General features: G+C 39.2%; 1 protein-coding gene across 2 annotated transcripts in view; it reads left to right on the forward strand.

The window, feature by feature from the left end:
• UVRAG (UV radiation resistance associated) overlaps positions 1-17090 on the forward strand; it is an 86858-nt gene that overhangs the window by 4369 nt on the left and 65399 nt on the right. For both annotated transcript variants that reach the window (XM_059466036.1, XM_059466037.1), the window contains exons 2-6: positions 9995-10112; positions 11540-11574; positions 13364-13525; positions 14351-14425; positions 16582-16667. In XM_059466036.1, the coding sequence (XP_059322019.1) occupies positions 9995-10112; positions 11540-11574; positions 13364-13525; positions 14351-14425; positions 16582-16667 (476 nt within the window). The remainder of the gene's footprint in view (positions 1-9994; positions 10113-11539; positions 11575-13363; positions 13526-14350; positions 14426-16581; positions 16668-17090) is intronic.

Genomic DNA, 17090 nt, shown 5'->3' on the forward strand with positions numbered 1-17090 from the left:
ACTTTAAACTAAACAATGAGAAAATAGTGTCTTTTTAAACACTAGTTTTCTGTTACTCTTGTTACATATTCTCCTGAGTTATCTGGAAAAAAAACCCTGATTCTTAAATATTTTACTTCCCCTTTCCTACAAAATATGGAAGGAGGGGAGCAATCAGAATGTGTGGAAAGTGTTGTAGTGGAATATTGCTTTCACTTCTCTGACACGCACTGTCTTTAAATGCTGAGTGGGAGGGAAGTGCTGCTCCAGTGAAAGGCCACAGTGTGAGTGACCTGCTGATCTTACTCAGTTGTGTCCATACCCAGCTGCATCAGTGTTTAGTGTTTGTTAGAGGTAAATTAGGAGGAGTAGTTGTTAAAGTTACTGGAAAATTGTAATTTCAGCCCAAAAGACTGGGGCTGGAATTTTGCTATCTGCTGTGTACCTTCTGCATTTTGTAAGGGATGCAGGGGTTTTTTGCAGACTAAATGATCTGTTGATAAGTTAAACTGTTATATCCAAAAGCTGTACTAAATCAGTTTTGATGCTTTATTTAGGATGTTTGTGGTGGGTTATGGAATGCTCTTAATTGAGCAACTTTCTAGCTAAAGACTGAAGTCTCATTTATGAAGGGAAACTGACTTCTCTGCTCTTGATTTATCATCCAGCAACAAGATCAGCATTAATATGCTTCAGGTTATTAATCATCATATGCTGTTTGCTTGTGCAACCCAGAGTGTCCTTTAATGCTTCTTTAAGGTCAAAACTGCCACTGTTTTGTTTTTGTTGTTGTTTCTGTAAGGCCCTGTTTACTTTGGGGTGCTTCCTTCTGAGTATCATCTTGATATTCCCCGGTTATTCCCACAGCAAATGTGGACCAGTGCTCCCTTCCCCAAAGTCATGTTAAGAGGCTTAAGGGACTTCTCTCAACTGCTGCAGTGTAATTAATGGATGGGACTTGCACCCTGATGTTCTCTTCTATCTGGTGGGTTAGTTCCCATGCTGTGTCAAAGAAGCAGCTGCAGTTTCAGTCTTTCATCTTGAGACTGAACACTTGCTTAGACAAACTCAGAGAAAAGCATCAATAAGGAAAGATGTTATTTCTAGCTACTTCTTCTAAAAGGTTTTGGTGAAAGATGGAAAGACTGTCTAGTTTCCTATTATTTGCATCTTATGTAAACACCTAGCAAGAAGAGCTTTATCTGGCTACTGGGCAATATTTGCCCACTAAGATTTTCTTAGCCATAGTTTAGAGCAGTTTTTTAGGGTGTGCTGACAGTTCTTACTCTTTGGAGCTGTGGTGTTTGCCAGCTCGCTGGATCTGTCACTCTTGATGTTACAGTGACCATAACCAAATACAGCTGTTGAAACAATACCCAGGAACAACTTTATTTGCCCGAGACTCTGCATAGGCGCATGATTTGGCTTTTGAGTCCTTCCTGCTAACATTGTCTTTAAGTTAATTCTGTGCATTGAGTCTTGTTTTGCCACATCTGTTTGTGTCCCAAGACTGAACGTTTCTTCTGTACCTGCCCCTACAATATGTTTTAAATAAGAGGCTTTTACAGTCTTAGTGCAGAAATGAGCCCAAAAAAAAGATACAGAAGATTGTCACAGTGAATCGTGTGAACATCATGAGCTCCCATCAGTTTTAGTCTTAGTTCTTTCATTCATTTTGGACTCTAAAGTGAGTGGTGTAGATTTTCTGCATGTGATTATGGGGTACAAAGAGAAGATTTGTGGTGCCAGCTGAACAGTTACCAGCTGTTTACATCATTGGGGGTGGAAGTTGAGTTCTGAGTGGCTCCTCAGTGTAAATGCAATTATTTAGTGAGGAAGTAGTTCAGAGGTTTAGCTGGTAGGAAAGGGTGCAGGGAAGGAGAGATCAGAGAACACAGCTGTCTTTCAAGAGTAATAGGTATTCTGGAGTTTTTTCAGTTATATTATAGTTATCTGTTTTAATTATTTTCTGCTGTGACTGTTGCTTTAGTTAAAGGAGCAGATAATGCCATAGGCTAAAATATTTTGTTAGACCTAACACTGGCTTCAGATGCATTCTTTAACTCCATACTGACCTTGCAAAGGGCTGTTTTGCATTCAGATAGCTGGAAAATAATTATATTTCTGCGTGGACCATGTCAAGTACGGAGACATTCCTTATTCTTCCTGTTTTACTTTCTCCTTGTGTGAATTAGGGCAGACTTGATGTCTTTTGAACATCTCCCATTTGCTGCCTGTTCCTGCTGAAGCTCTGAGTGCAGGACAGAAGCAGGAGTAGCCATGGCAGGGGGTATGGATGACTAGAAACCTGTATTGACCATTGGGGTGTTCACATGAAAACTGCATAGCTGTTTTCCTTCTTAAGGGAAACTTTCAAAAGCCTTTCAGATGCCCAGAAGTGTAAAGGAAAGGAGGCACTTTGATTTAAGGATCTGTAAACTAAAATTCACAATTGTGCATCTTAGAAAACTTTGAGCCCGTGTTGATGAAATAGCTTTGATTTTTCTTGTGGTCATTTCCTGTGGGTAAATCATTCTGCACAGGTTCAGTGTACCTGGTTCCTTGCATGAGATCTTTGGGAATGTGAGGGATGTGATGTATGTGAGTGTGTTGCACCTTCACAGGAAAAAAGGTTCCTACAGTTGTGTTCCTACAGTGCATCTTCAAACCAATGTTGTCCTCAGTTCTGATTCCTAGTAGAAATTGTTTTCTTAAAGGCACTTGCAAGAAAGTAGCTTAATCTTAGAAAGGGACAGCAGTTCCTGGATGGCTGGTGGTCACTTGACATGGGGAAATGGAGATAGGAAGGAGGCACAGTCATGAGGAGAACTACAAGTGATCAATTATGGCTGTATATGAACTAGTTATGGCTATGTAGCTTTGAGGGCCTTGCTGTCTTCAAGCGTGTGCTGGAAGACATTAAAACAGAATTCCTTAAAATTCCTTATGGTTTGTCCCACAAAAAGTGCATATCAAATGCTTCTGCTTTGCATCAGAAGTAGATCTGAAAGCCCATTTGATTCTCTTGACTCTGAGCTGTGGAAAACTGTTAAATTGCAAAGCTCATAAATCTTTCTAGCAAGTGTGTAAATTAGAGTACAAACTTTTTCATGCCCTTCCTGTGGTTTCAATTAGCCATACATCTAGGTAATGCCTAAACTTCCCATGTACATTTCTTGGATTAAAAGCTTTGTTTTGCAGCAGAGGTGACCCAACCTTCTGCAAGATATGCTCCACTAAAAAAAAAAAAAGGTATTAAATTGGAAAATGTGGCAGCTTGAAAACTTATGTAAAATTAATTATGAATTTTTGTCTACCATTTGGCTTCAGGAGATTGGATCATGTGATTGCTTCTTAATATTCAAACTGGCATGGAGAGGTGAAAGCAAATAGTGAAAATCTGAGGAAGTTGATAGGTGCAATGAAGGTGTAGAGCAGTGCTGTGATAATAAATAATGCTCACGCTGACTAAATATAGATCATATTTTGGTGACTTTTTTGTGTTCTAGGGCTGGAGGTTTTATGCTTTTTAAGAAAAAGACCCAGCTCAACCTGTCTGCTATGAGCTACAAGGCACACAGAGCCCTCTGTTTTAATCTGACTTAATTCTGACAAATATGCAGACTAAATCTAAATAGCTGACATTGCAAGCTCAGGTCCATTCAGTTCAAAACCAGTGGATTTGCTGGAGTAGCATTTTTGTTGCTAACTAATCTTTGCCTCATGCTTTAATGCTAAAATAGTTGGAAGGATTTTGTTAAAATTCTTCCAGAGCTTCTGTGGGCCATAGAGCAAGGAAGCAAGCCATGAAATTCATGTGAAAGCTAGGTAAAAACAGAGTGTGTGCCAAGTCATACAGAGGTCAGAGCTGATCCTGATCAGAAAAGAATTCAGGGAATTTACTTCCTTGACAGAATTGTGAGGAAGGCAGCAGTCTGAAAACAGAGATGGTGCCCAGAGATGAAGACTGTCTAGGGTACTCCATTAAAGGCTAAGGAAGTAGACCTGGTGCTGAAATTTTAGCCAGTGTTGAAAGTTCTTCGTTCTAGAAATACAATAATTGTTTTTCAGCTCATCAGGCTTCTGAGAGAGCCCTGAGTGATGATTAATTTTAGTGAATTTGGGCTAAGTAATTTATGTAAACTTTTACTTTGCTTGTACAAGATGATTTCCCAGCCTTCGTAATGCTGGTTTTACCATTGTATTTACATTTCAAGTTTCTGATTACATGGGTTGTATGGGAAGTCATCAGGAATGGGATGGGTGGGGCAGCCTTTTTCAAATTTAGTCACAGATACATAAAACTTTCTCCCTGGACAATTGATTTTAAGCTTCATTCTGGAAAATGTATTTCTATTTATAAAATTCTTAAAAAATCTGCCTGAGGAATTTCTGAAACTTGCTTATGGCCATGGGTGCAGTGAGCCCACTGTCTCTTATGAACATCTGGAAGTTGACAGCCAAACCCTCCATTCATACAGGGGACTGTTTGATGGCATCTTGGATGGTTCTTGCTGGAAGAAACCAAACTGCCTGCCTTGCTTAAGTTCAGATACTCCCTTGACACCTTTGCAAATTTATTTAGCATGTCAAAGGGTCTGCTGAGAGCAGAATTCATGAACGGTGTTGCTGAAAGAGCCAGTGCTACTGGGAGAAGGCAGATGAGGGACAGGGAGAAGACAGAGCTCCCCCTTTGCCAGCTGTGAGCCGTTAGATCATCCCAGCTGTGACAGCATGATGGGCTCCATGTGATTAGAATGGGCTTTGCTGTTGTCCATATTAGTGACCTCAGCTTCACAATTGATACTTGGGGCCAGAGCTGGAGTCGGTGGGATGGCTGAGTACCACAAATAAAAAATGGTGTTTGGCTGTGTTCTCATCCAGCCTGGATATACTGACTTTTTTTTTTTTTTTTTTTTTTTTTTTTTATCTGAGGGTCATCAGATTCTTTTAAGGGAATAATGAAGTGGTTAAGATGGAAGAGGAATCAGAACTCTCCATGCTTACTTTTGCTAACCATTATATGACCTTGAGCAAATAATTCTGAAATTCCATGAATACTTGAGGCTGTTGTAGGTAGTCCTGTTCTCCTGCCATGAGCAGTCCTGACCTTGTGTTAACAGCAGTGCACTTCTCTCTCATTTGACTTACTCCTTTTCTTACCTCCCTGCTGTGTCATCTCTACAGTGATTTTTATTAATGATACCAGATTATTAGACAAAAAACAGTGAATAGCTTATCACTTCTGTTTCTCAGGCCTGGAGGAAAGCAAAGAGTGGCATCTGGATAAACTTAAGCTGCAGAGCAACTTAAGTGTTGAAGTCTGCTCCTCTGTGGTGGTGGGCACATCTGTGTAGCTGTAGAGAGGTGAATTTAGGCAGATGTTACCCTTACTTACCCAGTTAGTTGCCCTTAGTAACTTTTGGTTTTGGCAGCTTTACCTTGGTTTAATTTTTTGATCCTCACCATAAGACTGCACAAAACACATTGTGCAGGATGGGAACATGCTGAGGGTGGCATTCTAGGCAGAGGTAGTGAAAGATTACGGTATCTTAGTGTTGAGGGAACTAAAGCATGAAGGGACCGCACAGTTTCAGTCCCTTAGACCTCAAAAGACGTGGCAGACTGTCTGGAATCACCTGATGAAAAAGCCATCTTAACAAGGCTGATGATGAAATGCTTGGTTGTGGAGCAGTGTGATTTGTTTAGAGTGCAGCTGGCAGTCACTGAGCAGGGATGGCTTTGCTGCACTCCACAGCAGCTCTGTTAAGATGCTGTTGCAGTATTCTGGGAAGGAGCTGTTCTGCCTCTGCAGGCATGAGGGATGAAACCTGATGGTAGGTTCTGCTCTTCAGATCTCTCCTACCGCTTTCCTGATCAGACTTTCTGTGTATCTTTGGGATTGCTGTCTGCTTATCACCTGTGCTATCTTTACATGCAGCAGTGTTTTTAAAATACACTCAGGATTTCTCCTAATGGAAAATAAGCGTATCTCTTCTCCTGGTTGGTAGTCATTTGTCTTCAACATAGAAGGAAGTACTAATTTCTTTCATGTGAATCAACATGTAGTTGTTATATAGCTGTTGCTTTTAATCAAATGCAACTTAGAATGGCAATTGAAGCAAAGGATAACCAGGCCTGTAATGTAATTTCACTGCTCCATTGGTTTTCTTGGGAATTGCAAAGGTCTAGGACAATTTTAACCAAAATAACTTGTGTCACAACCCCCTGAGAATGACCTGTTAGACCTGCTGTACCACTGTGCTAAGAACTGATCCAAATATGCTCCTCTTAAGGCTGCACGTGCTGAATTGTGAGCTCTTGGAAAGGTTAAACAACCTTTTCCATGGTATGTATTCTGCAAAAATAGCTTTTTTTTGCTGTAGGATATCTCACTAAGATACTTGCTTTAGATGCCCCTCTGAGGTCTTCAGTCCTGTATTGCTGTTAACCTGTACACTCACTGAGGAGATAGCAGTGAAAATTAGCTATACTCATTGCATATTTTGCTCTTTTTTTAAAAATGAAAACAGGTCCTGCATTATCATCTTGCACTCACACTGGCCTTTTTGAAGTTTAATGACTCATGAGACTGTCAAGGCCCTTAGATTGTTTTATAGCCCTTGTATTTTGAATTTTAAGGTCAGCTTTTTAGAATGACTGTTCTGGTGCAGAGCATCTTATCCTGGGGGAACCTCCCTAATGATGAAGATTTCTTGACACTTTTACAGAAAAGAGCAAAATAGCTGAAACTTGTCACTATAAAGAAGGGACCCTTTTTAGCACTTCACCTAGAAGGAGGAGGAAATGAAAGAATTGTGTGTTAGCTGCAGCATTCAGCATAGAGTGTACTGGTTTATTCTCTAAAAAGAGTTGCTTTTGCAGTTTGCAGTGCTCTGGTACCTCATTGTGAGCTGCCTCCCCTTGGCTCATGGCAGTGCCAGGCTCTGCTGCTCCATGTACACTTCAGGCTGATGGTTTCATTCCAGCCATTCCCTGCCTTCAGCCTCTTGCTGCTGCTTGTGCCCTCCTTGGTCTGCTCAGCTGCTGCTCCAGCCATACTGGGGAAGTGAGCTGGTGGAACTAAGCCAGGAAAAGGGAGATGTGGTTGGTTTCCATCCACACTGGTTCCCAGACAGGATTCTGTGAGCAGCTGCACGAGTGCTTGTTATGGTATAAGGAACAAGAAAGGGTGGTGCAGTGCTGGGGGTTGGCAGTGTTGGGCTGGTGCTGGTGCTAGCTGAGCTGCAACACAGTGGGGTTTTTGTTTTGTGTGTTCCAGTGTCTCCAGCACAAAATGATATGAGATGCATAGGAGGTAACACTAGATATTTAAAACTTCCCTCAAATTAATATTTGCTTTGTCACAAAACAAAGCCCATGATGAGGAGTTCTAGAACCTATTTCAGTTGTTTTTGGGTATGTCTTTGCAGCTGATAGTCTCCTGGTTTAAGCTAATTATCTTTGATCAGGAGACGTTAATTAACTCAATGTTGCCAGTGTAGAGTTCTGAGGAAATTTGAATAATTCAGTCTGACATCAGTGAACATAGTGGGCGAATGGGAAGATTTATTATCAGGATTCAAGTCTCTCTGTCATCATGGCTTCACTAAATGGATTGGAGGAGAGTGCTGGCTAAGCTGCAGATTCAAATATTCATTACCTGTTGCACATTAAGTTCTTAACTATGTTGTGGTCTCTAAATCTCTCCCAGATTTAATTATCTTCTTCCAACAGGTTTAGGAGAAGTGTGACTTTAACACCCAGATGCTGAAGGGTGCAAGGAAGTAAAAAATCGTGGAGAGATAAGGACTCACATCTTGTTCAGAAGTGCAGGTGTAGGTTAGGACACTCCACAGTTTTTGTTTTTTTTTTTTTTTCCCCAAACCTCGTTGACCTCATTGTGTACTGTAAGTGGTAAGAAACTTGTTTAACTTTGCTTGAGAGCTAATCAATGAAGCATATTACTTAAAGCAGGCACACAAATCAGTTTGCAATCCTAAGGAGACCTGGAGAAAATTGCTTAGTTAGAGTACAGTGTGGGCTGTTCTTTGTAAGGGATGAAAGGAAAAAAAGATAACAAAAATGAAGGGAATGAGCGTGGTAGTTGACTGATTTCACTGCTACTGATTTCTCCTGATGTTAATTAAAAGAGAGATGGCACATTAAAATCTTGAATCATTTTTATAGGTAGCAAAATTCATGTGCAAAGCTGTTTCTTAAGAAGTGTTTCAGTTGTATATAAAAACAGCCAGGGAAGCTACCCAGCTTTGAGGTTAGATGTGGAAAAAATATTAAAGGTCTATATGGCTTCTTTTAAGTGAGGCATAATATTTCTGTTGACATTTTTGATACCACTTTCTAAGAAAATAAGACCATGTATTCTCACAGAACGTTTTTTCTTTATTAGGTTGTTCTGTTTTTAATTTTTTAAGTTTTTGTATATTTGTAGTAGAGGTACCTGGGCATCCCATCTCAGGCTGTGTTTATAGTCTGAGTCATAAATAGACTTTGAAGAGAATGACTCAATCAGTGATTTTTAGGCTGTCAAACAAAATTTGAATATTCCTCATACCTTTCCATAAAGGAAAACTGATATATCACTGGAGTGGTGTTAAGTGACATCAAATGTCATACTATGATTCTAAAACTGATTATGGCCTTTCAACTCTTGTTAAAAGCCTTTAAGACAAGCAATAAACAGGAAAATTGTCTTCAAATTTTGGTTTCAAAAGCTTTTAAAATGTGCTTTTGGTCAATCAGCTTTTAAGGTGGATTGAGCCTTGCAAATAAAGACACTTTTGGGAAAAAATGGTGTAAGATGAGCTCTGAGGTAAAAGTGTGCACTGAGCAGTTGTTTGAGGCTTGTTGGTATATTGTGGTGATCCACAAAGTATGTGGAGCCATTTGTCAATGTCCCCATGGTAGTGGGTGAGACACTGGTGAGTTGAGAGATTGATTGGGAAAATATTCCACTGAAGGATTTGGTGAGAACTTGATGTATTTGGGTTGGCAGTTCACTGAGTGCTGCATTCCTGGGAGGCTGATTGAAGCATGGGTCTTTGAAGTTACAATAGCAACAACAGCTAAGCAATGATTTAAGTGTGACAGTCCTGCAAAATGGCTTTGTTAACTAGTTAAGTTTTATAAGAAGTTAATAATGTAAAATATTTGTCAAAGATTAAGGGTGTGATGTCCCTTGAAGCTAAAACCTTAGTCACAGCTATTAAAGCTGTTGGGCACAGAGAGGAGATTGATTTGATCTGATGATTTTCATTCAAGGTGCAGTAATGTAGTAAACCAAGATAATGTTGGAGTTGGATAAAATCACTTAAACTAAATATTTTAGTGACATATCCTCCTGTATTCATTCCAAGGGAAAAGGACTCTCTCATCACAGCAGATGGTAACTGACAGTGAAAATCTCAAATTTCACTGCGCCCTTAATTTTCCCTGAAAATCTTGATATGTCTTCCTGATGTATTTTACTTTTATTTAAGGTTGTGAGAGCAGTTTCCAGGATTACCATGAAATCAGGAAGCTTTGTTCAGCCAGTTCCTTATGGCTCTGGATTAGCTGGTGGTTGGTTTGAGCTATTTGGCCATTAATGCTTGTTGAAAATAGCTTTGTCTGCGAAGTGTTTCCAGTGAGATGATGCAAAACATCTGGTGATGCTGCTGCTTGTTTGAAGCTGATAGCATCACATTGCTTGGAACTGCTCAAAGAGTCAGGGTGATATAGTTATGTGGGATAAAAATGACATATAGAACATGAATAAAAACAGCTTCTCTTGAATATCAGAGTTGCTGAATCCAAGCTTGTAGGTGCTTATTGCTTGTCCTGTGGCTTTGCAGAATCCTGGCTGTTTACACTTGCTGTCTGACAGAGAAAACTGAGTGTTTGCTGGGATTTTGTTTTTACAACACTGCTTTGGGAATCATTAAAATGCTCTGAAAAAAGAGAAAGGGTAATTTTCAATCTAAGAAAATTTTTGAATTTTTTTCCTTATTTTTAGCGCCGTCTTCGTCATCTTCGGAATATTGCTGCACGTAACATTATTAATAAGAATGGTCACCGCCTCTTGGATACCTACTTCACTCTTCACTTGTGTGGTAACACCAAGATCTACAAAGGTAAACCAGCCTTGCTATCAACCTTTTTGCTAATTAATCTTTGAATTCTTATGATATGAATTCTCTTTCTTCCTTTTATTTTTTTTGGCTTGACAACTTTCTGCCATTAGTTGCATCACCTTTGCAAACACTGGAAAAGAGCTCTTTAGTTTCCTCAATTTCATGAAAGCTTTCAGTGTTAGCAGACAAGGAGGCAAAACAGATGACAGGTTTTTGTAGTCTTTTAAATCACCCTATTTTTGTCATTGTTCTTCCCTGAGTGTTGATGTAAGAAATTGGGGACTTCCAAGGGCACATAAAAGTTAAAGCTTTTGGAGCTTTGGTTGCCTTTTGTGGGGAAGAGTGTCCCACTATGTGCATACCAGCTGTTTTACAGAGCATACATCAGCACATACTGTTATGAAAATTTTCAAAAAATAGAGTTGTCAGCCAATGCCATGAAGCATCCAGGCACCTGTTCTAGTTTAGATAATTGTGTTTGAACATTAGATCTCCTCTCTTTCTTGCTTTTGTTTCCCACTATGGTATATAGTTCATTGTGGAGAGATGTTATTAAAAATACATTTTCATGCTCCTTTTGGTGTGATTGGAGATGAATTTTGATTTTCTCTTAATTTTTATTTTCATCTGGCACAGTGACACATCTGGTATCTTGCCTTGCTTTTTTTACCAAGGATGGTGTTTTAGAAGGATAAGAATACAAAACTTGAGCTTGCTGCCTGGACTTTTTTGTGGTGGTTGGTTAAACTGGTCACTGATGACTTTTCCTGCAGTGTTTGGTATTAGGGACTCTTCTGCATTTTATCAAAGCTTTATCTCTGATCTCCAGTGGGCAGGGATATTGTACAAAATCTGTATTCCTGCCTCTAGAGCTAAAGTTTTTTAAGCTCTTGCTTTGACTGGGAAAGCCAAGGTTCATGTGCCAGCAGTTGATTATTCCCATTTAAACACAGGGTTGTTGGCACCTTTGTCAGGTAACTTGGCTGTTACCTCTCTGAGCACCTGGAGCAGATCACCATCGCTCTGCAGGAAAGTGCTGTAAATTATTTATCCAAGCTGCTGTGTTCCAGGAAGAGCAAACCAGTGTGGCAAACCAGTCATTTTTGCAAATGTCATCCAAAATCTGTTAACTACCGTGCCATGTTCTTTCCTCAGAAATCAAAGCCTTGTAAAACCTGGGGGTTATCATGGGTATAAAGATGAAATACTAAGCTTAAATAATGACTTGTAATAGGTGTGAAGGAGTAATTTTAGTCAAAACCATGACTGAATTTCAAAGTCTATCTTATGAATTGGTTACTAATAAACTGTACCCACTAACAGTTGTATTTCTTGATTGTTACTTATTTTGTTTTTTTCTGTTTCAAATACTAAGATTTGTATCAGTGTTTAATCTAAAGGTTTTTTTTTTACTTATTTTTCTTCAGAATTTTATAAGAGTGAGGTGATCAAGAATTCTCTGGTAAGTTACTTTAATGTGGAAAAACTTTGTTTTAAAAATTGTGTATTTAGTACAGGAAGTTGATTTCTCTGCTGAATACCATAACTGTTTAATGTGTCTTTCCACTGTTTGGTTCTGTTAGGAGCAGTGTGTTCTCCTCCTTTTCAGATTCTTTTTATGAATGTTAGAAAAGGGAGCTGCTGAGTAGTAGAAATGCTGATTTCTATTAACATCTTTGTGTTGTGTAGGAAAACAGCAAGGAACATGTACCTGACAGATATATACATGTATTCTTTGAAGAGCTAATAGCTGTTAGAAACTGAAGTTTAAAAACATGTTAGATTTTCTAAATTTTTCAGTTTAGATGAATGAAGGGGCCAGAACTAAACAGTTTATTACTGTTTAGTTACTGAGGAAGGATAATAATAGAATAGGAGTAGGATGTTGCCAATGTTGGCTAAGGGAGTTTGAAAACCTGCTGAAGACTTTAATTCCTGCATTAACAAGGTAGATCTGCTCCATTTATAGCACCCTGGGTAAATGCTTTGAAACCCTCCTGAATGAAGGAAGAGCTGTCTGCTTACTCAAGGCTGCTAACTTATCCAGTTTTTCTTGTTAGGATTTTTAGTTCTGTCTATTCTAAATCAGGAAAAGGAAAAATGAAAAGGGAGACTAACCACAGGATATAAGAGATGGAATAACAAAAATCTAAATAAAAGATGTCTTGAGGACATCCTGTATATAACCTATAGGTATTTGAATGACCTGGTATTCTTGGGCCTGAATAGCTATGAAATAGCTATGAAATATTCCTTCTTGTTAGGAGGACTTGATTAATGCATTTCTTCTGTAATCTTTACTGGGTAACTCTGCCTCTCCCTTCTTTTCAGAGGCATTCTATTTCAAATTGACTCATTCCAGTTCAGGGATGCTAGAAAAGCTAAGCAGCTTTTCCAGGCTGCTTAAGCACTAGAAGGGAAGGTGAATTCTTTCTTGGGGTGGTAGATTCTTACCTTTTGTTTTACAGGAGCTACTGTTTCTGTGTTCAGCAGAGGAGGGAGAGAAATAAATATAAATATAAATAAAAGCACTTTCCCATTTCTGCTTTTGGACACCATGTTGTCTCTTGGCACAGTAATGTGGGGTTGACTTGGTTTTGTTACAGCTTGGGTCAGTTCTTTAGATGTTGTTAGAGATGAGTGGAAATTCTTAGAACACATCATCTTTGTAAGTCTGAGTTCTGGTGGAATTTGCAGTTTAGCTAATGTGTGCTGGTTCTGAAAAGCTCCAGGTGCAAGTCTGATCTCGTGGAGTAAAGATGAGCTTTTAGTGACAGCATTTCAGGATTGAGCATCAGTCAAGAGGAGAAGAATGTGAACAAATACGTCAGCAAGTTCTGCAAATTTAATTATTGGGGAATATATCAGCATTTAACTTTGGGAATACATGCTATAGTCTGGTTTTCAGAAGCTGAATTATAACTGTGAAAGAAATGCTACTTCCATTTTGAAAGTTCCTGATTTGGTTAAACTGAATTAGTAATTTCTGAAGTAAATTCTTTGAAGTCTTGTAATGGAAGGAAGCAAAACCCATTCACAGTTTCTGAAGTACTTTACAGCATGTACCTTTTAACTGAGGAATTCTCTCTAGCAAACCGTGTAAGGAAGCAGCAGAGCTTGAAATGGGTGTTGTTCCTAATTCTTAAGATTTTAAAAAATCTTTGAGGTAGGCTTTGCTGCTTTCTGAATTGTCAATTTATGGACTAGTTTCATCTTGTTTTAACTGTATTTATCCTTCTTTGAATGCTTAGAATCCAACATGGAGGAGTCTGGACTTTGGAATAATGCCTGATCATCTTGATACCTCTGTCTCTTGTTTTGTTGTGAGGATCTGGGGTGGCAAGAAGGAACACTTTCAACTTTTGATTGAATGGAAGGTCAATTTAGATGGATTAAAGTACTTGGGCCAGCAGGTAATGTGAAAATATTTTTTCCCAAATTTTTTCTTCAGGAAACAAAACATCTGGATGAATTAATATATAGAATGCTGAGAAAGGAAATGAATGTGTTTAAAGATTGTACTTTAAAGTTTGATTACAGATATTCATGTTAGCTTACATCAGAGCTTTAAATCATAAAATCATATAGTGGTTGGGGTTGGAAGAGACCTTAAATATCATCCAGTTCCACTCCCAACTGTGGGTGGGGACACATTCCACTAGACCAGGTTGCTCCAAGCCCCACCCATCATGGCCCCTTCCAGGCATGGGGCAGTCACATCTCCTGTGGGCAACCTGTGCCAGGACCTCACCACCCTCACAGCCAAGAATTTCTTCCAATATCACATCTAACCCTGCCTGCCCTCTGGCAGGGATAAGCCATTCCCCCTTGTCCAAGGTCCCTCTCCAGCTCTCTTGGAGCTCCTTGAGCCACTGGCAGGGGCTATAAGGTCTCCCTGGAGCCTTCTTTTCTCCACATCAACCTCTTGAGTCTTACCTCTGTTTAGTTTCCAGCTATCTTAATTTATTTTTGTCACCTGGAAATGCAATATAGGAAAGATGCTCTGTCTGGTGTTTCTGACTTCAAAGTAGAATGGCTGAGCATGGTGACTATTGCTAAAGCTGTGAAGCAAACAGATTTTCCATGTTAAATTCAGTTTTCTGTGAGTTTTTGTGTTCTTTTAGAATTATGAGTGATGAAAAACTACCTTAGACTCTTGGAGCAATTTGTGCTCATTTGGTGTGAAAATTTGCAGTAAGCTGGGTGTAAACTGATTTGTTTTCTTCCTTCCCTACAAGATCCATGCAAGAAACCCAAATGAGATTATTTTTGGTCTCAATGATGGTTATTATGGAGCTTCATTTGAACAGAAGGTAAGGGTGTACTTGTTCTGAGTTGTTGGTACTAGGGACAAACTGAAATTCAACCTGTGAGAATGATTTTTCACATTTGGATGCTCATAACATTAAAATGCTTTGTTTTGAGAAGGAATAGTTTTTTTACATGACAGATACAAACTAATATCTTGCCTTGGATACATGGACATCTGTGATGTTTTGAAAAGACTTGAATTGTAGCATTTAGGGTCCAAAAACCCTCTGGTTACTGAAAATAAGTTTTGACTATATTCTTTAAGGCAGACATGTCTTTCAGACATAGGACATATTGAAAGTGATGTGGTTGCTAAGACTCATTTTCATGGCATGTATAAAGCCACAAAGTTTTGGTTTTCAGTCTGCAGCCTAGAGTTTGTAGGTCTTTAATGGGAAGCTATTTATTTGCTCATGCTGCACCTGTTTTACCCCATGCGTTTTTTTCCTCAAGAATCCACTGTAGTATTTGTGCCTCTCCATCCAATATTGTCTCTATTATTACCTCATTGATGATGAGGAATTTTAAACTTACCTGTTGTAAATAGTGTCTCTGACAGTTTTTTTTTTTTTTAATCCTCAATTGTTGGTGGCAGTACTGTGGTCCAGATAGGTTGTGTGGTTGGAGAGGAAATGACTCCTTGACACACAGCTGCAGTTTCTGCATTCAGTTTTCCTGAAGCAGGATGCAGTTGTTTTTCAAGATTTCAGTACTGACAGCCTGGACCTGAATTCAAAGATGAGAACATTGTCTTCTTTTTCTGATTGTTGTCAGGACTTGTTCCCTAGCTCATAAGGTTTAAAGGTACTTTTTGGTTTTGGTTATAGAATCATATCATAGAATTGTTTGGGTTGCAAGGGATCTTCAAGACCATCTCATTCCAGCCCCCTGCCATGGGCAGAGACACCTCCCACTAGATCAGGTTGCTGCAAGCCCCATCCAACATGGGCTTGAACATTTTCAGGGATAGGGCATGGTGATGATGGTAACTTGTACATTTTCAGTTTTCCACCATCCTAGTTCTTTCAGACAGACATTAAGATGTTTTTAGTTTGGTATTTTTTAAATGGAGAGATGTCTGGATTTCAGCATTTAGCATCCAGCGTCTTGGGTATGAAAATGAGGAGCTGAGAGAGCTGCTGGGATGGTGCCTCTGCAGCAGCAGGATGGTGCTACACAATGTGTAGATCTCAGGATTATTTAGATGGAACCATATTTTTGGTGGAAAGGAATGTCTGCTGTGTGGCCTATGGTTAACACAATTGTGTCAGGAGATGTTGATGTTTATCTCTGAATTTCAACATGATCTGTATGGAGACAGACTTTTGTTGGGGCAGGAAAGACTCTTTAGGCAGGGATTGTGGTACTCAGAGTCCCCCTCTATCTGTTGGAAAGCTGCCTGATCACAGGTATGAGATAGGGCTGCTTTTTACTCTAAAATGCCTTTTTCCCCTGCAATCCATAATCTTTCTGACAGTGCTGACAGTGGCTTGACCTGCTTAAAATTTACTTTATCATGTAAAGCAACATTTCTAAGTTTGCAGCTTTTCTAGGAATTTGTATGACACTGCCTGATATGGAAAAGCTCAATATCTGGCATTTGCAGCATGAGGAATTGCTGGTTTTCTCTTACTGTTTTGATACCTTTTGAGCAGGATGGATACTCTGGTCTCTTAAAAGAACAAGCTTACCTCATTTTTACTTTGTAACTTCCAGAAACTTGTTCATTCAAAACTGAGATTACTTTGATCTTTTAATGTGTTACAGCACAGATAAAGGATGGAGCTTTATCTCATGTTCATGTAATCCTCTTTCACATGACTGAGGGGGCTCTCAGGTCTGAAGGTGAAGAATGGCAGTGCTGTCAGTTGCATTTTTCCGTGTTTCTATGCATAAAATTCAGACAGTTATGGTTTATAAAGTTCAAGAAAACACACTATGTGCTAGAACAGAGATAAACTGATATTTTTATTCCTTTATAGGTAAGTGGCGATATTGCCACCTTAAATTGTTTCTACCTACCATAGATAAAACATGTGTAAAGATAGATTTAAAATACATTAAATGCCAAATCATTTATTCTACTAAAAATGTATGCTCTTACTCAAGATGGGTTTTTAAAAATTTTTTTAAAGTAATATTCCTTCTTTTCCTCAAGGATCACTCAGGTACCCTGAAGAACAGTCTTCTCCAGGTGGATCAGAACTGTGTTCGTAACTCTTACGATGTCTTCTCTTTGCTTAGGTGAGGTTTTTGATAATATTTTGTGTAGCTATTGTAACTTCTGTAGTGTCTGTGTGGGAGGAATCTTTCCAAATATTAAACCCCAACATTCTGGTATGGAATGTGCAAAGGAGATATCCAGGTTGTGCCAATATACTCATGTGGTGAGGAGCTGGGCTGTGGTGTGTTCAGTGGTGGTCACTGGGCTTCTGTTGTGTAGATGCTTGAGTCTCTGAACTGGGACTGACTGTGGAGCTGGACATGCCTTGTGAATGTCAAAATCATGGAGCTTCTTTGTTGGAAAGTTTCTGTGGAAAGCCTCTACTCTGTTCTCAACAGCAATAAATTTTTTTAAAATACATAAATACAGTCAGACCCAGCTACTCCAACACAGATGTGGACTAAGGAAGGTACAGTGTATTTTTTGCTTTTGGGTGGCTAACT

Source organism: Ammospiza nelsoni, chromosome 2, assembly GCF_027579445.1.
Source record: "Ammospiza nelsoni isolate bAmmNel1 chromosome 2, bAmmNel1.pri, whole genome shotgun sequence".
Classification (NCBI taxonomy): domain Eukaryota; kingdom Metazoa; phylum Chordata; class Aves; order Passeriformes; family Passerellidae; genus Ammospiza; species Ammospiza nelsoni.